Source organism: Salvia hispanica, chromosome 1 (genome assembly GCF_029641045.1).
Source record: "Salvia hispanica isolate PSC_SH4W2 chromosome 1, Shi_PSC_v1, whole genome shotgun sequence".
In the NCBI taxonomy this organism is placed as follows: Eukaryota; Viridiplantae; Streptophyta; class Magnoliopsida; order Lamiales; family Lamiaceae; genus Salvia; species Salvia hispanica.
Genome location: NC_142692.1, coordinates 24,449,454 through 24,474,889, shown reverse-complemented (window position 1 = coordinate 24,474,889; position 25,436 = coordinate 24,449,454). Strand labels below are relative to the sequence as shown.

Here is a 25,436-nt window from a genome sequence, read left to right as displayed (position 1 = left end):
ATTCAGACTAATGCTCCAAATTTTTCAAATATTCATTCAGTTACGTACGTGTGACATACAATTTTTTATAAAATCAAAGGTTAATAACCCTGTTGATATAATTAATCAAGTTTTTGCTTTAATATACATGATCTACCATTTTTTGTGATCTAATAAGAAAACGTTCATTTTCCACGCAAAATTTTGAATGTTATGAAATCTAATAATGACAAAATCATCATTTTGTTTCCAGTAATTTGCCTCACTATTGTTCCATATTAATGAATCATGGTTCCAAGTTGTGTGGCCATTGATTGGATTTACGTACTAAATTAAAAAGCTCGTTCATATTAAGAAAAATGATGTTGATTAATGTAAAAAATATTTAATTTTATGAATTATAGATTTAATGTGCATAAGATAATTCATGAAAGCTTTGTTATAAGAGAAGATGCAAAGCCATCAATTATATATTTCGCACACATATCAGGCTAAAGATGAAAACGAAAAAAGAAGAATGGGAATCTATAACTGGTTGAATTCAAGAAACAAGTATGAAGATATGAGCAGGAAAGAATACATCTTTATTGTTGCCGGCACTATCAAGTTTGGCACAAAACTAAGACCATTGGGATTGACAATATAGTATAAACAAATAGAGAATACATAGCACTCTTCAATCTTCAATTATAGTTATCTTCACTCCTCATTATGCCTAATGTGTGAATTAATTAATCAAACATCATGTCTTATTATGCCACTACTAGTACATACATACTTCTCAATACATATTTTGTTTGTTCATTGTAATACAATATTTGTAGTGGTATATCATTTCTTATTATCCATAATATATCAAACTAAATAGACATAAGTTTACTATGCTACCATGATAAATTACAAATGTTTATGTGCGTGAAATCAACTTCTTAACTATCAATCATTTTTCTTCAGAAAAAATCTAATCGTTCCCAGTCGATCATTAATTGACCTCTAATAATAAGTAGTACTAGTATGTTATTAAAATTTAAACACTAACTTAGTATAAGTATAGAATTGTGTTATATTAAATGAAGATTTTGAATTCTGACTTTAAGACATGCAACCGCATATATACAAATTAAATTATGAATCACGCGCACATTTACTTGTTTCATCATATAATGAATTGTGAATCTAATAGGGTACTTAATTAGATCTCGCTGAGGAAGAAAATATATGAAATATTAAAAATGGCAAGCACACATAATAATAGTAATACTTACTCCCTCCGTCCCACTTTAGGAGTCCCGATTGAGTTTGGCACGGGTTTTAAGAAATATAAGAGAAAGTTGGTGACAAAAGTTAATGGAATGTGGGTCCTACTTTTATATATTAATTTTATAATAAAAATTGAGTGTAAAAAGGTGAGTGGAATGTGAGGCCTATTACCAATTATAGAATATTCCAACCGGGACTCTTAAAGTGAGACATCAAAAAGTAATAAACTGGGACTCCTAAAGTGGGACGGAGGGAGTATTTAATTTTAAAGAATAAAATGAATCATGCCTCACAATATTTTTATATTCTAAATTGTGCTTTATTGTCAAGAATGTTTAGTTGCATGTTTAGTGTATTTGATGTGATAAGTAAGAGGTACTTATGGTGATAGGGGTGCGTTAAAATGATAACAACTCTTAAAATAACATCATACCACCATTCATAGCTAATCCTTTGTACACGTGGACGAATAATAAGCTGTCATATAGTAATAAAAAAATGCTCAAGTGCAAAAATCTCGGCAAGCAATATCCAACACGCTATATACATCAATCTATAGATCGTTGTGTAGAGTTTATAATATTGTTGTGTAGCGTTTATAATATTGCTGGATATGTAGTGTTCACAGTGTCATTTTAAGAGGTGTTGTCATTTTAACGAAACCTATGGTGATATCTTTATTCACAAAATTTGATATTAGTATAGTAGTAACTCAAAAATACCTGAAAATTAATAGTGAGAGATATATGTAGGTGGTATATGTATACATGATGTTTCCGTCATAAAAGGAAAAATCATTTACACAATAAAAAAAATAGAAAAAAGAGTTTAATTATTGCTGGGTCGGAACTATGTGAAAATAGCTAGTACTCCACTAAGTAAAAATTAGTTTAAATTATTCAAACTCCTAAACAAGATGACTATTCAATAATATGTACTGTATGTGCAACAACTACTTTATGTGATTAGCAAGGGAGCGATACTGACAAACATATGGGAACATGCGTGATGCGACAATGTACACTCGGAATTAGTGCCTAACTACATGTTAACTTTAATTATTCCACAATAATTAGTTAAGTTTAATAATCCAAACTTCGTGCTATAGAGACATTTTATCTTTTATATAAGATCCTTAACAACAAAACAATAAGTAATTATTTGATCAACAATCATTGAAATGTTGTTCATGATTGGTCCTATGGGTCTATGACCAATGATCATAGAAAAAATGATGAATGGGACGTGTCCCTTCTTTTATTATAGCATAATTTCTAGAAATATTATGTGACTATAAATAAGGAGTAGTAAATTTGGTCAAGATTTCTAAGAATGTGGTGGTATTATACTAAAAAACACTAGGATCTTGTGGTGAGATATATTCAATTCTATTGCCAAGTATACGAGAAATGAAATCATTAATCAATCAACATATTGTGTTGGATAAGTAACATATGCATAATTCAGAGAATTTTCTAATAATGTTGGATTTAAATCACTTACTTAATCGTCGACTTTGCAAATTGACTGTGAGCCACTTTGGGCCCTTTTGCAGGCTAAATAAGATTGGGCCGAATCAACAACCAGACTAATCTTTTTTAACAAAGTACATGTTCACCAATATTCCACCTTTAAACAACCCCTCGTATTTTCCCGGCAATCAAAACAAAAATATAAAGAAACCTTTGCCATTAGGAAAAAACGGTCATAATTAGTGATATTAAAGAGTAGATTCGACAAAATTATATCTTATGATTAATTATGTATTATAGTTAATTTATAAAATTGAATCTCATAATTTAAATCCAGATAGATAATCATATACTAATAATTACTACTAACTAAAATAATCTCACAACATAATCCTATATTGATAATCAGAGATTTAATCAAATGCAAATTCTAAATATCGAACAAGCTTCGAGCTATGATCTGGACTGTCAGAAAATGTCAACATATGACAAATAATAGCAAAAAAAAATGTCAATACAATGTCAATGATTGATGTTGTGTTAACATTTTTTTTACTGTTATTTTGTTATCTATTGACATTTACTAACGGTCCAGATCATAGTTTGGTGTTTGTACAATATTTAAAATTTGCATTGTATCACTATCCTTGATAATCATATGATAATGAATCATGACAATCGAACTTCACCTAAATGATAAATATTGTAATACCGCCATCAAAAAAATAGTCGTTGTTGTAAATAACATGAGTTTTATTGCAAAAATTGGTAAAGTAAAATAACGGTAGAGAAAAAAAATGGTTGAAATGTTATTAACATAGAATGAAACTAACTAGAGAGAATAAACTTATTACAAATAGACAAACATTAATTATGTGAATGGAGAAAAAAGAAATAAGACTAATTTTTAACATAAAAGTAAAATAATACTAATTTTTAAAATTTAAATAAAACTAAAATAAATAAATCAATAAAGAATCCTTAATTAACAAATTTATTACTATTATACAATGTCATTACTAAGCCTATTCCATAGCACAAAATAAATACCTAAATTAGCAAATGCTCAATACATTAATTAAGTTTAAAATAAAAAGTAAAATATAAAGTTCAACAAAAAATAAGAAATTAAAAACACTTTATATTACTATACTCACTTCGTGACTTCGTTATAGATAGTCTTTTTCTTTTCTTTTCTTTTCCCACAAAATTAACTATGTCTATATTTGGTACTCTTATGTTTTTCTAATAAATCTTTTACGTGGTGAGTCTCATTTACCACTAACTATACTTCAATTACCCTCCGTCCCATGTTACTTGAGGCGTTTCTTTTCAGCATGAGGATTTGAGAAATTTGTGTTTAGTGAGTTAAATAAGTAAGAGAGATGACCAATTGAAGATGACATATTTTCCCTTTTATTCACTCTCTCTTACTTTATTGTCACCACTTAACACACAAAATAAAGTTATATAATATCTCGTGCCACCCAAGGAATGAGTCATCTTCCTTAGGACGGAGGGAGTAGATGAGAGAATAAAGTAAGAGAGACTAAAATTAAAAAAAAAAAAAAGAATAAAGTGGGTGTGATTCAATGTATTGTTTTTAGCCAAAAAAAAAATGAGTCAAGTAACTTGAGACAACCCAAAATGGAATACGACTCAACTAACTTGGGACAAAGGGAGTATGTATTTCTTTTCTCTCTCTATTTTTTTGAATTTTTATGGGGTTTGGGGCAGAATGTTGTGGAGCAGCGGACGACTAAAGAGCTTTTACTGCGACACTCATCTAATGTCAATAGGGTACGTTGTTGTGATTCCTATTGGGGGTGGGTAAACAGTTTTTGGTTATTCGGTTAACCGAGAATCAAACTGAAATCGGTCGACCGATAATTGAAATTCACGGTGTTCGGGTCGATACCAAAATCAAACAGTTTACTATCTACATATTCCTACTCACCTTGTCAAACTCAAGTTTGACATTTTAGTTCATACCAGAGGAGGAAAGGTCGACATCAAGAAACAATTTCACACCTTGCTCAATGATCTAAATCCTTCCACAACTTATTCGGTCATCAAAGTTCATTGCATTCATGTTTATGAAGCTACCGCTCATGGAGCCAAACCAATGTCCTTAGTTTATAGTGTGTTTTTCATTACCGTGCGATATGTTGTTTAATGCATATTGTTTTATGTTTGTATGCAAATAAGTATATAAAATCATTAATTATAGTCTTTTTTTTTTCCCTCAGGGCGTTAGTATTGAAGCAACTTTTCCGTGAAGTTTACACGAGAGGTTTGGTGCAATACTTAAGAAAGTGAGGATTTTTTGTACAATTTCAAGTTTATTATTTATTATATTTTCATTGCGGTTTTGTAAGTGCATCCGGGAAAATTCAGTCCGGAGTATCTACGGAAGCCAACCTTCGAAGACTCCCAGAGACTGCTAGATATGCACGGTTCAGTGCACGGTTTCTCAGGGATGATGGGCAGCATTGATTGCATGCACTGGAAATGGAGAAACTGCCCGGTGGCGTGGAAAGGCCAGTTCACTATTGGATTCAAAGGCAGACATCCCTCGATAATCCTAGAAGTCGTGGCCGACTACTGTTTGCGGATCTGGCATGCGTATTTCGGTGGCCGACTATAAATATAATTATCATCACTTTAAAATTTACATTAAATATAGTACTATGATTAAACTCCATGATAATTAGTAATGGAACCACCGTGTACGGAATAAGTATTTTCAACAAGAAAACTCCACGAGAATTAAAAATAGTACTACAATATATTGAATTAGGTATTTTTTTACCAACAAAATTCTTAACGTTTAACCCTGTCAAGCATGTCAGCCTGCAAAAGAAAAAAACTTCTTAGAAATAGAACATGACTCTTATCCTAGGAATCACAAAAGACCAAGATGAAGAAAAACAATTTACCTAATGCATCTAAAAGTCAAAAACATATATGGGATCCATTTCAATCATTCCACCAGCAGTTTTTCGAAATGATACGTTCAAATGGTTCTCCCAAACATATCCTCTTAGTTTAACAAAGTTATATCCTTTGACAATTCAAACTCCATTATGTATGATAACCCATCGAAGGTGCTTTCGATCAGAAGTGGTTTAAAGTTTAAACAAATTAAAATAGGTCACAAATGAATACCGTTCCAAAAAAAAAAAAAAAAATCAATAGCCTCAGTATGAGAAAATGTTACCATCCCATCTACCATGGGTTTGTATTATTTCATCTGCTCCATCTACTATACCTAGTGACTTATGAGTTAATAAACACGTAGTGAATAAATACCACATAAGATAATTAAAGATGAGAAAGTAGTACCGATTAGTAGGTAAGAGACTTCATTCAATGGATCAGGGTATCTCCGACCACTAATAAAAATCAAAACATTATTCATATGCTCTAAAACTTGTTCAATCAAACTTACTCCTGAAGATGGTTTGCAATTTCAAGAATATGAAAAACATCATAAAAGTTCCAATGATCTGAGAAACCACCAAAGACAAACAACCTATTTCCTAAACAAATTGATGTGTGCCCAACACGAGGTGATAAAAGTTGGCCAAAAGTGTCCAGCTCGGACCAAATATAATGATCTATTGTTCAAAGAGGAAATATAATCATAAAAGTGTAAATTTAATTACCAAACATAATTTTATAAGAATCTACTCTGATTGTTAATTGACTGTCAACAAAGGATCCTCAATATACATGTATCAAGTGTGTGTACTTATTTGCAGAGTCTTGGCCCCCAACAACAATGATTTGGTTCCTCCTCCAAGATGTGAAAGTATGAGCAAACCTTGCACTTGGAGGATTACCATCTGTGTGTTTATACGTTGCTAGAAATAATAATCTCCAAACAAAAAAGAACATAAGCTTGAATATATGACTTTTGGTAATTCTGACAGGATAATATTTCATTCATACCAGTATGAAACGTATAAACATTGTTGTAAAATACTTCATTGTCGTTAAGGATGCTACGTCCCCAAAAATAAAAAAGTTTTTTATCAATAAGTACGACACCATGGCCTTCTCTTGGTTAAGGAACATCACCTGTAACGAATGGTGTGATCCACCTGTTGGAGTCTATAATGAGCAAAATTGTCGGTTTATAGACATTGAAGAATAAAAAACAAAAATATACTACAAAAGTATGTCTAAAACTCTAACTCAGAAAATTAATACAGAGAGAAACAGAGAGGATTGAAGTACAAGTTTTGAGGATATATAAATCCTTGAGTTGCCTTATTCCATCTGTATCACCAAAGACAAACAGATTTTGTCCAACTGCGGTGCTGCTGTGATTATCTCTTGGTGTAGGTAGTTGACCAAGCACAACAAGGCTACTCCAATGCATATTAACTGCATACAACAGTCAGAGAACAACTTTGATTCAAGCCATCTAAGAACAAATTTATTGGCCACACATTTTCCAGAACCAAGAATTTTGTTATATGACAATCAACTCAGGATAGACTTTACACATTAATAATATACGACCTAAAACAAAAAAATGCTCAAAAATCATAAGACAATGTTCTCTTTTAAAGATGTACGCTGTGAGGAGAAGCTCATAAAACTTATATAGTACTACTCCTACTATAATTGAAGGATTAGACTTTTTTTACCAAATTAATTTAAATTACCAGCACATATATTCTAGTGGAGACGGTCATTTTCTTGTTTTGGCTCATCTATATTGTTTGGTCAATCTAATAAGTATTATGTTTGAGTTACATAATATCGTGAAAGCATACATGGATTTAGATCCATAATCTTCAATGTTCTTAATGAATTTTTAAGTATGAAATTTGGTCGTATTTTGATCGTATTACTTGTCATCGGAGGGCTGCTCTTGTCATTCCATGTTGGAAATTATGTGCTCTACACTTACGCCTAAAAGACCTTGTCACCGAGGAAAAAAGAAGCCTGTCTCCAAGAAGAAGATGAAGAAAGAACGACTCAAGCAAGGCGTATCAGCTCCTGGAGAATAGACCTTTCAAACACCTTATGTTGTGAACTTTGTTGAGATACTGTTGCACCGTGTAGGCTTCTCGTTCAAATTTCCTAGCTGTTTTGTCATTAGACTAAATTGCATTTTTGCTTAAGACTTTGTCTAAATATAAAGTTGAACTATTTATACAAAAATCGTGAGGTCTGTCTAATAATAAAAAAAAGTATGAAATTTGGTCTTCCAAGTATTAACGTTTATCATAGGAAATGTATTCTGCATTCTATCGTAAAACTGATAGGAATGAGATTCTATCTATGTATTTATAGGTTATCATCTGGGGACCATAGCTCAATTCTCTAACTTTATTATAGTCTAATTTCATCTAATTATCAATTCTTCCTTTTCTGATGAACTACACTGATGTGACAGTCAGTTTAAAACAAGTGGATAAAGTGATATTGAGCAAAAATAAGAACATACTACATAGGGAAGTGATAAAATGCAAACTTATACATTGTACAAACTTAAAACTCCTCAACACAGCTTCAACACAGTTTCATTACAATATCAACACAGTGTGAAATTTCAAGATTTTAATGTCAACAAAGTATCAACACAATATCAACACAACATCAATCATTGACTACCGTTGAAATTTTGTTGACATTTTCCTGTTGATGTTTTTTTGTGATCTGTTGATATTTTTCAATGGTTCAGATCATAGTTTTGAGTTTGTACCATATTTAGAGTTTTCATTTGATCACATTCCTACTACGTAGATAGATATATGCATTTTTTTTTAATATTAGAACATATAAAATATCAGTCAAAACAAAAAAAAATTATAGTTATGATAATAACATAAAGGCATTATGCTAATAAAGATTTTTTTAACACAATAATCCATTTCCATTAATAGCTTCAAATACAAAGATATAAGAACATATATAAGTTCAAAAGTCAAAATGATATTTCCAATCGAGGGATGTCAAATCGTGCGAGTTGGATAGTTATCGGGTCAACCTATTATCGACCCAACCCAATAAGGTCAAACCCAACCCAAGCCAAAATCATCGGATTTTAACCCAACGAGTTCGTATCGGATTCGTGCAGGTTATGTGTAAACAAAAAAAAGTCAACCCTCTGTTAATGATAGTAAGTTACTTACTATATAATATAGTTTGACAACACGATAACGACTATAACATGATGTTACACGATAAAATAAGATATTAGTACAAAATTAGAATAATTATTTTCTTAAAAATAAAATAATAGAATTAAAGTATAATACTATTAAGTATAGTAGTAATATTTAATCTAAATAATAAAATTAAATAATTAAAATAATTACTTTTTTTTATAAATCTAAAGTATAATAACATTTTTAATTTAAAAAAATTAATTACTATTTTAAAAATTAATAAATTTAAAGTATAATATAATTTAATTAATTAAAATTAAAATATAGTAATATTTTTTAATTAATAAAAATAACTAAAATTAAAGTTTATTATTTTTTAATTAATAAAAATAATTAAAATAAGTCTTAACGGACAATCCAAACCCGACCTAACGTTCTTACTGGGTCGACCCTATAAAGACTCAAATCCTGAACGTGCATGTTCGTGTCGTGTTAACTTCGTGCGAATTTGTGTCGGATCAAAAGTTTCCAGCCCTTTATCGACTACAACAGTAACACATATTTTATCGAAAATAAGGAAGGATGCGAATTGAACAAATTTCACTTTTTATAATTTATTTTTCAAAATTTTAAAAACATAAGGCAGACTAGAATATGACCATCGTATTTATTAAGCAATTAACCAATTACTAGTCCATGGAGAAGAAGTTATTAGGGAGAAAACCAACACGTTTAAGTAATTTATTTTGAGTTTGTGTACTCAGGGCTTGATTGGTAGCTCTTAATAAGCTATAAAACTCTGAAAAGGCCCAAACTTGCATCCCTTTTACTACCTTCTCTCCTGTTTGGTAGATCTAGCTCTAGTCGGCAAATCCGGAAGAAAAACTTCGGATCTTCCACAAAATCATACTGATTTCGGCGTTTTCGGCAATTCCTTTTCTTCGAAATTGTGTGGTATTATTTTTTGCTGCATCTCCAACAAAGACAGTTTCCTCTTCTTACCGATTTTGCCCTCCAATGGCTCGGCGACGCAGCTGTTGGAGCCCAGGAAGAAGGAGCCAGGAAGGCCCACATTCGTTGCTCTATAATCACAAATTCAAGCCCCTGCAGGTATTCCACTGCTGTACATAGGTCTAATGTGAAATCGCCATAGTTGCAGAAGCTAAACTTTTTAGGGTTGGGTGAGGAAAGAGCCATTGTTGCATCGGAGCGCGTAGGGGGAGGATCTGCAGAATGGGATCACGCACTTGGACGCCTCCACCTTTGATCGGGGCCAATTCAGCCACGTCATCAGGACTCCCTCGATTCCCTCTGGTTCGGTTTGAGCTAGCTCCGGTGCGGCCATTGATGAAGCAATTGGGGTACTGTTAGGTTGGGGAATGCGAAATCGGAGGGGATTCCGGTGATAAAGGGAAATTGGGGTTTTCCGGATGAGGGTTTTTGCAGTTGGGAGGACCCCTAAGGCGATAGAGAAGGGGGGCAAAGAGAGGGAGGGAGAGGCAGAGATGGGAGGCGAAGAGAGGGGGAGAGAGGCAGAGGGGTCAAGAGGAAGAAGAGGGTAGGGGAAATATTTCATGTGAAAAAGCAAGGGCATATTTGTCCACGCAATGTTTAATATCATTTTCTAGTATAAAGGCTAATCGCTACCAAATGCTGTATTAACTTCAACAAAATTTCAACCAAACACCATTAGAAGTGGGATTACCTATTTAAAATTCTCGAAAAAGTCATTCTGTGGGAACTTAATAAAAGCCCATAAAAGCTAGTACCACCCTCATAGTCAAAACCACGCAAAATATCCCCAAAACAGCCAAAAAAAATTCTCCCGAAAATTAAAAACAAAAATAGAAGAAAAGGAAGCTAAACGCGATTCTAATCCGATCTTGATGCTACTGGAATTTCCCGCTGACAAATTGATTTGGTGTTAGGGTTTGGAACTTCTGATTCTCCATTCTTGTTTGATATTTTGATCAAGCCACCGGCGACTCAGACCTCTTCAAAGTCATGTTTAAGAATTTCTGGTAATCCGTCTTTGTCCAATCTTTCTCTCTTTTTTCTTTTGCTCAAATGAATCCGGTGACCTACCAATAAGTAAAGCATGTTAGAGATGCAATGATTGTTGGATAGTTCTCCATTTGTTGAAATCTATCTGCCTCTTATCAATGAAAAGAACGGCCTCGAGGCCAATCGTTAAGGAATTTTTAGTTATTTTCATTTTCTAACACTTAGTTAGGAATTAGGCGTATTTGTTTTATTTTTCCGGTATTGCTTGCATTCGATTTTATAGGTTCTCAATACAGAAGTACTATTAGGGTAGACAATCGGTCTTTTTTCTTTAATTAATGTTATTATCTGTTCTGTTCCTTTTTTGTTGGAGTTACAGTGTTTGTAATGTGATATTGCAGCATACCAGTTGTTAATGATTAATTTATTCAAATAACTCGGGGAGAATTTTTGGATTTTGGCTCTTTTGTCTAAGCATTTGTACATGGATTCGTGATGTGTCATTATCCTCAATTTATGTCAAGCTTTTTCAGCAATGTGCAAAGCAAAAGAAAAAAGGGGGAAGATATAACTTTGATCTGTTGGTTACATCTCTCCACAGGGGCTCTCAGGAGCCGCAACCTCAGTCCCGTCCTCAGGAAGTGCCCACAGACTCATGGTATCCACCTTCTGTCATTAGTTCATCCAGTTCCTCACGCCCCACAACACCTGGATCCAGTACATCTGGCAGCTTTGGCATATCAAGACCGACAGACCGACAAAATTCTTTGTCTAGCGTTTCACCTGCAGAGGCTGCAGGCATCATTGCTATGTTGAAAGATAAGAGGTGACCACTCTATTTATTTTATTAGTATATGTTTATGGCTGCCCTTGTATATGGCCTTATCTGTTAGGATGCTACATTAAAGGGGCACCCAATTTTTGATGGAAGATATTTGCTCCTTTTCAAATTTGGCAAATGTATGAGCTACTTGCAAAGGAGTAATAATTTTTCTGCACATGAAACTGATAAAATGTGCTTTCATGTTTGCAATTGGTCTGTCTGTATATATCTTGCACCGAGGTTCTAGCAAATGAATAAGAGGATCTTCACCTAAACTACTTTCCTTATCTATCTGCCCAGTAGAAGGATACATACAAATGTTAATGAATGGTTTTAGTTTATAGCGTGGGAGAGTTTCTCATTGTTATCTTTGTTGACTAACAATGTCAGTGTTGATGAGCTGAGAAAGCTTCTATCAGACAAGGATGCTTATCAGAATCTTTTGTATTCTCTGGAACCCGTCAAAACACAAAATAGGGTGAGTTGCACTTCAGACTGTTTTCTAATGCCAAATTCTGCAGGGACCTTTTTATTTCACTTTCAAGAGTGTAGAATGTTTATATTATATAGGCTGTCAAAAAGTATATGCAAAGTAGTATCTGAAGCAGTTGAAGCATCACATCTGGTGCTTAGAATACTCCTCGTGTATGTTGTTATCACCTTGGGAAATAGTAAACATAAAGATAATATGGTTGTTCTGTTTTGCATTTGATCATGTGTATCCTCTCATGATATATATGTTATGTACTCCATTTTTTCCCGAAGTTCTTCAACAAGTAGTTGGTATAGAGCCCATCCTATTTCTGTTTCCTGACTTTCTTTCTAGTTCCTGCTGATCTTGAAAAGTGGTGGGTCTTTATTTGCAATTTTGTGTGTGTGACTATATGCACATAATGAGAATATGAAATCTCATTCTCCACTCTATTTTTGTTTTTATCCACGATTATCCTTGTAGTTAATCACAGCATGCTAAGTTATGCAATCTACTTATATAAAAGGCTCGTCATTTTTTCTTCCTTGCCTTTTGAAGTCTGCGGAACTAGACTTGTCTTTTAGGTTTTTTTACTTGTGACTAGATTATACTATGAGTTTCCTAGTTTTTGATTCAGTGACTTTATGTAGCTATTCATTGTAGAAAATTTGTACTAACTGTTCATGAAATTTCATTATTTCTAGTTCATCTAGTGCTCATTCTTTTGCGAGTGTCAATTCTCACTTCCCTGCCTTAATATGTTTTTCGTTTTTGTTCTGTTAAGTTGCCTTCTCAGCAAATTTTGGTTATGCTTTTGCCCTTAATGACCTCCATCTTGTTGTATTTACTCAATCAGGTCAGAGATGAACTCAGGAATGAAACACTGCAGCTAGCAAGTAAGTTTTCTGTGCCCCACAATTTGCAGTAGCGTCACTGGACTTTCATACTACAAATGAAATTAATTTTTCTGCATCCAGGAGAGAATCTGGAAAAAGAACCACGTATAATGGAGCTAAGGAACCAGGTAAATTTTATAGCCTTAATTTTTCTGTTCACTGTTGTGATAATTGAATCAGTAATAAAACACACAAGTGCACGTAGTCTCCACATGGATTGCAAACTAAACTTTATGCTGATCTAATTCAATTACTTAAACTAAGAAACACTCCCTCCGTCCCCCATTATGTGTCCTACTTTTCCATTTTAGGATGTCCCTTATTAAATGTCTCATTTCGCTTTTACTATATTTGGTAAATGGACCCCAAAATGGTGTCTGACTTTCTCCCCTGCTTCAGCTACTCTTCCTTGATATCAGAGTGATGATGTGAGTGATAACTAGATGGATTTGAATGTTGTGGCTTATTCCATTAGGCATAGGAGCTAGTTTACCAAATTTAGCTTGTAGAATGACCAAGTTGCTATTCTTTCTTTCACGACAGGTGCAACTCTCCCCTCCTTAGGATTTTTCTGCAAAAACATGTCGATCCTCCATCAATACTCTTTTAGCAAGTCGTTCCCTACAAAGAAAATGTATATATAAGACTTTGGTTAAAATGTTGCAGTGTATTTCCTGCACAAAACTAGCCTACTCACTTCCTTTCTCCAATTATATGTGAAAATAGCATGTTTTGTCCTCATTTTTCATAAATATCAAGTATCCACCCCACAGAGACGAAAAACTATTAAGAGAAACACAAAACACAACAAAAGAAAGAATGGAAGAAAACAACAAAACTCATACATCAACTCTATTATAATTGCTTCAAAAGAAGTAAAATAACTCGTCTACAAGAGTTATCATTCACCATCATTTGTTCTTTAACTCCTTGCTTCCTAGTTTCAAAAGGGACTATATTCACCTATTTGGTTTCTGTCTTTAGTGTAGAATAATCCGAACTACAGAGTTGGCTGCTGCTCAAGAAAAATTGCATGAACTGGAAAGAAAGAAGGATGAAACTCTCAGATACTATTCTCCTTCATCACTCATCCATCGACTTCAAGGTACTCTAGACAATTGAGTTTCATCTGCTTTTCTTATTTCCTTTATGCCCTATGACATAGATATTTCATGTATGTTGGTTCTAATCATCAATATCTTGCTTCATGTGTCATGACTTTGTTTTCTATGATTTTTTTCTCACGACACTAATTGGCTTGCTAAAGCAGATCACTATATATTATTCAAGTCTTACCTCCTTGAATGGGTATTAGTGCATTAAACTGAGTTGTTATTTTACTATACCAGATGCCATGAGTAAAACTGAAGAGGACTCTGAAGCTCTGCACCAGCAGCTCCTTGATAGAGAAATTGATCTTTCAGCCTTTGTACAGAAATACAAGAAGATGCGACATACTTATCATAAACGCGCTCTTACCCACCTTGCGGCCAAGACTACTGCAACCAGCTGAATGCTATGCTTTTGGAAGCTGGCTACTTCTCGCCTCGCCGTCTTTGTACAATTGTTCTAGTAATGTAATACAATTGTTGCTTTCCTTTTTTACATATGAAATTTCAAATTGTGGAACAGATGATTTTGGACATTCCTCTATTAAATCTGCCAAAGTCCTGATAGTCTGTCAAATTCTGTCTTCTATTATGTGTAATTGGATATTGAACTTCGTTTGCTTGTTTTCTGCTTGTAACCTCAGTAAGTCGTGCTGCATCTATTCTTTCTTTGATTTAAATACTATATATATACAATTCATAAAACGCATAAGGGTCGATTTATGTTACTTGTATGTTATGAGTAAATCATGAATAGAGGTCAGTAATATTTTCCAACAATTCGTATCAGAGATTTGACCACATCAGAGCTCTAGGTTTAGAAGGGATTGGCGATCAAAATATTTCAAATTGAATTGGATTTTGGTTTATGGAAATATCAGATCAAAGATTATCTCTACGATAAAGACTATACTGTTGTAATTTTTTGGCTTTAATAATACTACTCCTCCTCCATGAATAATAGACTCAGTTTTACTTGACACGGATTTTAAGAAATATAATGGAAACTGAATGGAAAAAGATAGTTAAAAGTGAGTCATACTTTCTCCATTAGTTTTATAATAAAATGTGAGTGACATAAAGTTAGTGAATTTAAGATCTATTATTAAATATAGTAAAAAAATAAATGAGATATTTATTGGTGATGAATGAAGATGTCAAAATGAGACCATAATTGATAGATGAATGGGTATAAATGAATGATAACGCAAAGGAGCATGGTAAACATACAAAAGTAAATGTCCAAATAAAAAATGATGATAAGGTATGTCATGGTGCCCATAAAAAAAAATACTAATGAAACATATAGTAGGAAAATAAATCAAAATCGACCTAAACTGTGATATTTAGTCACAATATTCGTTAAGAATATCCTAACGATATATATCATATAAAAACAGAAAATAGGATCCCCAGAAGATTATATTCATGCCAAAGAACCGTTCCACTTCAATGATGGATATAAAGAATTTGAAAAAAAATATTGGCCAAAACGTGAGTTAGGAACCATGAATTAAATAAGAAGACACACTAGCTTAAGTTTCTGTTTCAGATAGAATTGTACGACAAGAAAACTAACCCCTCTTCAACTACCTCTACTGCAATTCATGTGGGTTTAATTCATAAGGGGACACCAATTTTGAATAAAAGCAAAAGACGATGGAATGGAATAAAGGTCTTTATTGACTCATTCCTTTTTTTTTTCTTTTTCTTTTTTCTCGTAGCATGCACAAGAAAATCATAGAATTAAAATTCTAGTTTATTTGTTAATAATAATAATTTTATGAATATTTTAGTAACGTGTAGTTTAATTTATTATTGAATTTATTACAAAATTAATTTGTACCACCTTTTGCACATAACTTGTGAAATCAGATATATCTATTCTCTACTGTAGTCTGTATATATACCTAGTATTTTTATTAGAGTTTGTGTATGATATTTATTCTCAAGAAAAGTGTCCATAATTTTAGCACGAAATAGAGTAGGTCAATACATATAGTATTATTAAACATGAAAACGTGCGCTACGACACTAGCAATTAGCATGGTCTTTAATGATTACTTCAAATATTTCAAGAATAGAGACACGCTGTCACAATGTGATTGACCGTTTTAAATTTGTAATTATTAATGAAAGAAGAACAATTTATCATTAGTTTCAATTAATGCCAAAATTATTTTATTTTAATTGCTTATTTTTACTTATTCTAAAGAGACGACTATTTGACCTCGTTGAAGAGTATAGCAGTAAAAAAAATTAGGTGAAATAAAATTTTTACTAATCCACAAATAAATGAATTGATTTTTAGTTGAAAATGATTAAAATTGTTGGGTGCAAATCTATGTCATATAGGGGAACAAGTAATATTGCAACTTGCAAGCAATATATATAAGTACTATTCCAATTCTATTATAGCGAGGTCATTTGGAAAGTCACCCAAAAATAAAATCACGAGGGCTTGGCTCAAAGCGATGACGAACCCTTATAGTGGTATCAATGCAATGTTCGGTCAATTGTATTACATGTTCCCTGCATTCCAAAGTGGTCTTGGTTTGTTGGGGTTAAAATGCAAGCAATATATAACTCCTATCATAATTCAATTAGTATGCGATCTTTTAGAAAGAGATCCAAATTCTAGTGTGCATAGATGGACCCTCATAGTAAAATAAAAAAGAGATCCAAATTCTAGTATGCATAGATGGACTCTCATAGTAAAATCAACACAAGGTATCACCAATTATTTTATACATTCATTCTCCAGTGTTTCTGTGTGATTTTAATCAAGAATTGAGGTGGCTTGTTTGGTTATGGTTTAAGAAGATACTATCTTTTTTAAGGTACAGACCATCTCATATAAAAAAATGCAAATAATATATTAGTGTTCTTTCAACCAGAGACGGATCTATATGATCATCACAAGGGGCCTCAGCTGAAAAAAAATTATTTATACTATTTTGATCATTAATTTTTAATTTTTTTTAAAAATTCTCTATATATGCCCTTTCTCTAATTCTTAAAATATATTTATATGTATTTTTGCTCTATCTATACAAAATTTCTGCCATCCCTGATTTCAACTATATTAGTATAATAAGGCTTTTCAGAAAATGAATCAAAACAAAATTACAAGAACTTTCACGAATTTATAATATAATATTACGTTGTTGAGTTCGACTGCATTTCGACATTATCACGATGGCAAATCACCCTAAAAGACTGCGTAGCATCAATCTTTTTTATATGGAATTTGTCCAAAATATTAGTCCAGATACTTATATCGATCTCCGGGAAGAAACAACAAGTCAACAATCCTTGTGATGTAAGAATAATAATAAAAAATATGGAGTATATATTTAAGGGTGCGTCATAAATCGAGAAGCGTGTTCATGAAATTAAGTCATTGTCTTACGATATCCGTTGCTAAAACAAGTACTACTAGATAACTTAAGATGATTAGCTTAAATGAAACAAAACTTATCCCCATTCAAGTAAATTCTTATTATGAGATGAAGGTAGTAATCGATTAAATAGCATCAATCATTTTCAATAACAATAGTACTATATTTATTGAAATATTGCTCCAAATTGATTGAGTAACAACTAACAACATTCAAGTTTCCAAGGTATATGCTGAAAAATAAAAGTCTTAAGAAAATTTTATATTTGTCCACTAAATGTATGCAATGATTAGGACAAGACATGGAGGTGGACTGTGGAGCATATAAAATTATAAATAGACCTTAAATTTACATCAATCTACACTATTTAATTGCAAAACGAAAAGGCCAAGTAATTTACGTTAACGGTGCATGGCAATAATACGTGCAAAGCCAAATAAATGGAAGTCCACTTATTTTATTCTCATTTTTCTATATCAAACCTTAAAGTTATTGACTTTTTTATAAATACCCAACATCTCCACTTTTTGGTCATGAAGGTTCCAGAATTCAATCTTTCTCTCAATTTCTTATTAATCAATAATTTAGTTTATCCTAAGCACTCTTTCTGCTGTATGATTTTGAATAATAATTAATTAGTTTAAAATATTTGATACTTCCGGGGTTTATATGTCCGAGAATCTTCAATATTTTAAGATGAAACTGAAAAATAATGTAGTACTACTCTATGTTGTGTGGCATATAGTATAAATGTGAATACTAATTAAATAGGGAGTACTACAGTATGTTGGATCTGCGAAGCCACATATTTCTATCTACTAGGGTCTAGGGCAACGTAATCACTGGCCATTGGAACACTGCAACTGATTTAATTAGCTTTATATCAGTCCCAAAACTTTAGCCTATTTGGATATTTTTTACACGAACACTACCAAATTGATTTCTAATTTTAAGAAGACAAAGTATTTCAATATATTCCATTTATAGATTCCTCACCCACAATACCTTTAATATAGGAGTATGATCATTTTATTTACTACTGTTTCAATAAACTATTTTCTTTATACATTTATTAATTACTCACTCCGTCCGCCATTAGAAGTCCCATTTATGGCGGCACAAGTTTTAAGAAATATTAAGAAAAGTGGTCGGAAAAAAGTTAGTGAAATAGATGTCTCGGTATATAGTATTAATTTTAAATTAAATGTGAGATGAATGAGTTAGTGGAAGGTGGGACCCTATTACCATTTATGATAAAAGTGAACCGAGACTTTTATTCGTGGACGGATTAAAATGGAAAAACGAGACTCTTATTCCCGGACAGGGGAAGTATTACTTAATTATATCCGTAATCTTACAACAAAATAGAGGAATGCATAGACTACTAGTAGTATAGGATATAAAGCATTTCACAAGCGTTATCCATGAAATTAATTTCACTCTGGGCTCTTACACCTAACACTATTTATTTTTTAATTTCTTATTTAAAAAAAAATCAAAACTGAAATATGCAGCCCGTGCCACATTGCGGGCACGTGACATGCGCGCTCACAGTTTCCACGCACAACTGTGTTACATGCGGTGTCTGAGACAACACACCACATTAGATGTTATCCGCGCTCCGTACACCCATTTTCAAACCCACAAGTTGCAGATTGCTAAACCGCTATGCTACTGTGATAATTCTCTTAAATAAATCTGCAAAACACACTAATCAACTTTTTTATAATCAGAGAGAGAGAGAGAGAGAGAGAGTGTATAGAAATTGTTTATGAAGTTTACTCCGTCTCAGCAAGCTAGTAATCCAAACACACGAAGCGCACCACTTTTCATTTCTCCCGTTCCTATTTCACTTTTTCTTATCACACATTTCATAAATAATTTGCACAACTATACTCTCTCTCTCTCTCTCTGCGGCCTTTTTGAGCGCCGGCAATGACAGCGGTGGCGCTCGCAATCGCTATTGCAGCAGCTGCTTTTCTGTCGACGGTGCGTGGCGGCGCCGGAATTGAAGGAGTGCTTACTCTGCAGAGAGCCTTCCCGATTGATGAGGAGGTGGAGCTCGACGTTCTTAAAGCTCGCGACCGTGCTCGCCACGCGCGTATTTTGCAGAGCTTTTCCGGCGGGATTGTCGATTTTCAGGTCGTCGGCTCTTTTGACCCTTACGTCGTTGGGTAACTCTCCAAATTTTCAATTCTCTGCCCTCTTTCCTTTTGTTTTTTTGTTTTGGAACTAAGTTAACTCCGCGGTTGTTTGATTGATTTTGAATTTACTTGATTCTTTGAAGTTTTGTTAGATTTGTATTTTGGCGACGCTGAATTTTAGTTCGTTATACAGGTTATATTTGCTATCTTTACTGTCAGTAATACTCATTAAATATGGCTGCATGCTTATCTTTGGGGTGAATCAGTATGTCTGGGTTGCCATTCAATTGGCTCAACTTTATGTTTGATGATTGACTCAGTGCCTTCATTTATGCAGACTTTATTTTACAAAAGTGAGATTAGGAACTCCACCACGTGACTTTAATGTGCAGATTGATACTGGAAGCGACATCTTGTGGGTTGCTTGCAGTTCTTGTACGGATTGCCCACAGAGTAGTGGATTAGGGGTATAGCTCTTACTCTTCATACAAGCAATCCTGGATTGGGCATTTGATTAGAGTAATTTGTGTTACATATGCTGAGTTGTGTTGTGCTTGCAGATTCCTCTCAATTTCTTCGACCCTGGTGCATCTTCAACTGTTTCCTCTATTTCCTGCTCAGATAATATATGTGCTTCCATAGTTCAAACTGCATCTGCTGAATGCTTCGGTGAAAGCAATCAATGTGGCTACTCATTTCAATACGCAGATCAAAGTGGCACAGCTGGTTTTTATGTATCTGATATACTATATTTCGACTCAATTTTGACCACTTCTCTAGTTGTCAATTCCTCTGCTCCTATCGTCTTTGGGTGAGCTTGCATGCTACTCCCCTGCATGACTAATAGATTCTTTTAGTTGGGACTACTCTCTGGGGGTTGAAATTCACTTGACTGATTTGATTGGAGAAATGTATTGATAACATCAGGCCATTTTGGCCCCAAGCTTTTATGCATTTCTTTTGTTTCTAGCAGTCAAATTTATGTTTAACAGGATTTCCATGTGCTGATATGTGGATACAGGTGTAGCACCTCTCTGTTTGGAGACTTAGCCAAATCCACTAAAGCACTTGATGGAATATTTGGGTTTGGCAGGCAGGATGTTTCTGTGATATCGCAGTTGTCATCGCATAAGATTACTCCTAAAGTATTTTCCCATTGCTTGAAAGGAGATGGTAATGGTGGAGGTATATTTGCTCTTGGTGAGGTATTGGATCCAAGAATCGTTTATACTCCCCTTGTTCCCTCACAGTACGTATACCTTCTAACATAGAAACTTTATAATCTTACTGACTTTAAATCACTTACACATGACACATAGCATTTACCATGCCACTTGCTTTACAGTCCAACAAAATGATCATGCAGTTGATCAGCTTGAAAACTGCTTAGTTGGTATTTCTTCCTATAAAAATGCATTTATGTTTGGTTTGACTTATTTATAGGCTTATAGCTATAATCCATGGGTATGTTTGTTCTGTTATCTTTGGTTGACAATATTGGGATCAGAAACATGATTGAAGGTCCTATATCTGTCTTTTCCCTTACATGTTATAGTGACTTTTGTTATTCAATGAATTATTCTATCAGCAAATTTTAAGAAGCATTAACATGATTATATGTCCCCTTAGGTTTAACTTATGATCATGCTGAACTATTTAGGGTCTCTGTTATGTATTCATGCTGATAAACCTCTATGGTTTAGGTACAATTTATATGCTTTCTACTGTCTAAATAATCCGCACCATTAATATAAAAGAGTTAAGGCCAAAAATGGTCCCTAACATATGGCTGTTTTACAAATTTGGTCCCTAACCTAACATTACCTTTTTGATTATTTGGTCCCCCACATATTAACTCTGACCCGAATTGGTCCCAAATTGACGGGACCTTCAATAATAGACGGAGCAGCGGCAGCGGCTGAGCGACGGTGATGTCCGGTGAGGGTGAGGCAACGACCTTTGGTGGTGACCGGTGACGAAGGCAACGGATTTGAAGAGTTTGAAATTTGGGGATTTCCGATTTGGTCGATTTGGGGGAAGATCTCTTCGAATTGGAGATGCACCTCAGCCGACGGAGGCCTGAACCATCAGAGTACCGCCGGCGTGGCGTCGGAACGGCGATGACGGAGGGAGGACAACGGTTGTGGAGTTCACCTCCTTGAGGAGCTCTGATTTGGGGGCGGATGAAACAAGTTTCTAACCTAGAAACTTGTTTTACGAAGTCGGCGCGGCGGCGGCGGCGGCCCGATGACAGCAGCGGCGGTTTTTCAGCCGGCGGCGGTGCCGCTGCTCTGTCTATTATTGACGGTCCCGTCAATTTGGGACCAATTCGGGTTAGAGTTATATGTGGGGGACCAAATAATCAAAAAGGTAATGTTAGGGACCAAATTCATAAAACAGTCATATGTTAGGGACCATTTTTGGCCTTAACTCAATATAAAATTATATTTCAGATGGCATTATGAATTATTCAATTGTTGACAAGAAGGGTGTTGCATTGTGATGTTAGTTGATTTCTTTGAGTTGTGTGATCTTGCAGTAGAGCCTTTGCACTTGATATTATATGCATTATGGTAGTCCTGAACTAACTGTGGAGAAAGACATCATGAGCTGAAACTGCATTGATGGTTTTATATCGTGAATCCATCTTTGATTATTCCATAGCATCTGATTTGTATTACTGATCTTACAGGCCTCATTACAATTTATATCTGCAGAGCATCTCTGTTAATGGGGAACTGTTGCCTATTGACCCAACAGTTTTTACAACATCAGTAAATCAGGGAACAATTGTTGATTCTGGAACAACTTTGGTCTACCTTGTGGAAGCAGCTTATGAACCTTTTATTGCAGCTGTAAATATCTCCTTCTATTTGGATCCAATTGAAGTTCATGATTTTGTGTGGCACCAGGCACTAATTAGACTAGGGTCTACCAGTTGACTAAAAACAAACCCTTCGGATCCAAAACTGCCGAAACATTCTAACTGTCATCTTAAATTTTGTAGTACAGGATAATAGGACAAGACTTTCCAGCCACTAAAAACTAACATATATGCAGCAACTGCAAAATGCTACATTCCGGTTTGTTTCTTTGCATGCGTCTGTCGGCTGTTCTTTTGTGCTTATCCAAATGCATGCATAATAAATAAGCAACTAAGGATTCAGACACTAAGGGATGTTGATCCCTTAGTCATATTGTTTCCTTTTTTTTTGTATGTAAGTTCAACAAATGCTGGGAATTCGTACCTTGTTCATATTTTTTAAAATTATAAGACTTCCTAAGGTGTTGGTTATGTTCTATTGCATGGATGTATAAATTATATGCAGACTACAATATTGCCAGATTTTGATGATGTGTTTTAATAATATGATCTCATAAAGTTGACAATTTTAAAAACCTACTGTTTTTACCCAACTTTAACTCAGATGGTTACTGGCCTCGCAGATAGCAGCTGCTGTTTCTACATCCGCCTCTTCAATTATCTCTAATGGCAACCAATGCTATCTAGTCTCTACCAGGTTTGGCTTTTGATAGCTATTAGTGTGGAAAGTTGTTGGGTAAAGATTCTTGATCTGACTGGTAGAAACATGATCTAGATATCTTTTTTGTTATTTAACCAGTGTAGCTGAGATTTTTCCACCGGTTTCTTTCAACTTTGCTGGAGGTGCATCCATGTTTCTAAAACCAATCGACTACCTCGTGCGCTCAGGCTTTGTTGTGAGTATTCCACTTCTCTATATGTTTTAATGTATTACTACTATTTCCTCACAGTTTTGCAATAATACTTTGACAATGAAAGAATTTACTTTTGTATTTAATATCATTTTGTTTGCTATCATTGTCATGGGTTAATTACTGTTTATATTGTGGCTACCCCCCGTATGTACGGCCCTCTCATCAGAGCTATATTGGCCTATTTCTGTTGCCCTCTGTAGTTATTGTCATTGCCTAATATTGTTATTTCATGTCACGAAATTTGTAAACTTCTAATTACTACCATTTTTTTAGGATGGCGCTTCAATGTGGTGTGTGGGCTTCCTTAAAGCTTCTAATCAAGGCACTACAATTTTAGGAGGTTGGTTTTCTTCAATGAAAATGATCTTGTGTAAATATGTATAGTGCCTGTCAGCTGATCGGCTTTCAGTTTTCAATTTTAATCATCTGAGCTTATGATCTGTGCATGCAAAACAGAACCCAAACCAAAATTATATACTGCCAAAGGAAACCTCAAAGCAGATTACCATTGTCTCATGGAGTTTTACCAGAACTTCAATTTTCATTTCACACTACCAATCTTACAGTCTACGCAAAATGCACAAGCTAAACATAGATTATGTACTGATCAAGAAAATCATAAAACGAATTGCTTTCTATGCTGTAGTTTTTCCTAAAGCTCTGCTGTAACTTGATATAGGGGTTTAAACTGAAAGTTAAAGCAACAGGGAGGTTCATATAAGTGTAGGCCAAAATATTGCTTGAGCCATGCCTAGAGCAGGTCCTGGAGTTCTGTAAGACTACAAGTGTATATGCACAATTAGATATCCCATGAACCATTTTTGTGCCTAGACAACTAAGGAGCACTCATCTCTGTTTCTGGCCTGTTGCATTGTGGCAAATTCTCTTGACATTGGATCTTTGCCTCTAATATTTTGTCTGCTGGTTTTGCTGCTATGGCACCAAAATTTGCAATAGTGGATTAGGAATGATTGTCGTGCATCTAAATTGCATGATTCTACAGTTGATTGAATTATTATAGAGTTATCAGATAAGCTCTCCATTCTTCACTTACCTTTCCTTTTAAATCATATCCGGTTTTATTTTCTTAAGCCCAAATTGTTACACTCCTATAAAGATTTTTCCTCTACATTGCTATCAATTTTAAGTATTACTCCAAATCAGCTGTTGGAAGAAACACCTGTCTTAGATATTAGTGACATGTACCAAACCGGATATTTTTTCAATTAATTTAGAACTGAAATTAAGTATGCACTGCTCTTTTGCCAGAATGTTATGAATCCACCTCATAACAATGTCAAACTTCCATATGTGAGAATTGTAGGAATTATATGCTATTTTCTTGTTTCCAGATCTTGTTCTCAAAGATAAAATCTTTGTCTATGATTTGGCTCAACAAAGACTAGGATGGGCAGACTATGATTGTAAGTTTAATTTCCCAACCATATTCATTCTCTCTTTTGTGTGTATCTTGCTGATGGTAACTTCATCAATTTTTCTTTTTCCAAATATTTGCTCTTTTCAGGCTCTTTATCAGTGAATGTTTCATTAACTCCTAGTAAAGACGAATTTATGAATGCTGGACAGCTGAGCGTGAGCAGCAGCTCATTTTTATCGACTAGCGCTGCCTTACTGTATATATTAGTGGTCATTCTTGTAAATCATTTTTCCTCGCCATTTTTCTATTTCATATAGGTGTTGCTCTTCGTTTCCTATCAATTGGCAGCAAATGTGTCTTAGAAAGGATGTATTAGGAATATTTTACCATCCCTTCATCTAGTTTATTCTCCCTTTATTTAGGGATTAGTCTTGTTTATTCATTTTTACACGTAGCTCGATGTATATGTACCCCAGATTTTCAGACCTGTTCTGCTAATGTTTGGAGATGTCGTTCGCCACCAAGCAATGAAAATCCATCTTATGCTGGAAACATGGATTCACTTACAATTATCCCAATGAAAATGTCTCATTTTCCTTGTTGATATGACCACTATTATCATTAAACGCTTC

At 34.0% G+C, this 25,436-nt stretch overlaps 2 protein-coding genes across 3 annotated transcripts; both read left to right on the top strand.

The window, feature by feature from the left end:
• The first annotated feature begins 10,612 nt into the window (after positions 1 to 10,612).
• On the top strand, positions 10,613 to 14,786 carry VPS37-1 (Modifier of rudimentary (Mod(r)) protein). Its single transcript, XM_048127924.2, has 7 exons — positions 10,613 to 10,860; positions 11,445 to 11,669; positions 12,057 to 12,144; positions 12,995 to 13,034; positions 13,116 to 13,162; positions 14,019 to 14,139; positions 14,384 to 14,786. Exons 1-7 carry the CDS (start codon positions 10,844 to 10,846, stop codon positions 14,545 to 14,547), a joined length of 702 nt encoding a protein of 233 aa, XP_047983881.1. The 5' UTR covers positions 10,613 to 10,843; the 3' UTR covers positions 14,548 to 14,786.
• Positions 14,787 to 19,213: 4,427 nt separating this feature from the next.
• LOC125223012 (aspartic proteinase 36-like) lies at positions 19,214 to 25,242 on the top strand. Of its 2 annotated transcripts, none has more exons than XM_048125954.2 (10): positions 19,214 to 19,718; positions 20,026 to 20,155; positions 20,249 to 20,499; positions 20,710 to 20,893; positions 22,406 to 22,543; positions 23,136 to 23,209; positions 23,312 to 23,408; positions 23,700 to 23,766; positions 24,779 to 24,850; positions 24,952 to 25,242. In XM_048125954.2, the coding sequence occupies exons 1-10, from the start codon at positions 19,480 to 19,482 to the stop codon at positions 25,119 to 25,121; spliced, it is 1,422 nt and encodes a 473-aa protein (XP_047981911.1). In that variant the 5' UTR covers positions 19,214 to 19,479; the 3' UTR covers positions 25,122 to 25,242. The 2 variants fall into 2 exon arrangements, with proteins under 2 accessions (XP_047981911.1, XP_047981910.1); XM_048125953.2 differs by having other exon boundaries at positions 19,216 to 19,718; positions 20,710 to 20,937; positions 22,381 to 22,543.
• The last annotated feature ends 194 nt before the right edge of the window (positions 25,243 to 25,436 follow it).

What these genes read in the sequence shown, in the direction of transcription:
- LOC125223012 (XM_048125953.2), top strand. Translation starts at nt 19,480, where the DNA reads ATGACAGCGGTGGCGCTCGCAATCGCTATTGCAGCAGCTGCTTTTCTG. An exon ending in TGCTATCTAGTCTCTACCAG is followed by an intron (nt 23,210 to 23,311) that starts GTTTGGCTTTTG and finishes TTATTTAACCAG; the next exon opens with TGTAGCTGAGATTTTTCCAC. An exon ending in TCGTGCGCTCAGGCTTTGTT is followed by an intron (nt 23,409 to 23,699) that starts GTGAGTATTCCA and finishes CCATTTTTTTAG; the next exon opens with GATGGCGCTTCAATGTGGTG.
- VPS37-1 (XM_048127924.2), top strand. An exon ending in GCTATGTTGAAAGATAAGAG is followed by an intron (nt 11,670 to 12,056) that starts GTGACCACTCTA and finishes TAACAATGTCAG; the next exon opens with TGTTGATGAGCTGAGAAAGC. An exon ending in ACTCATCCATCGACTTCAAG is followed by an intron (nt 14,140 to 14,383) that starts GTACTCTAGACA and finishes TTACTATACCAG; the next exon opens with ATGCCATGAGTAAAACTGAA.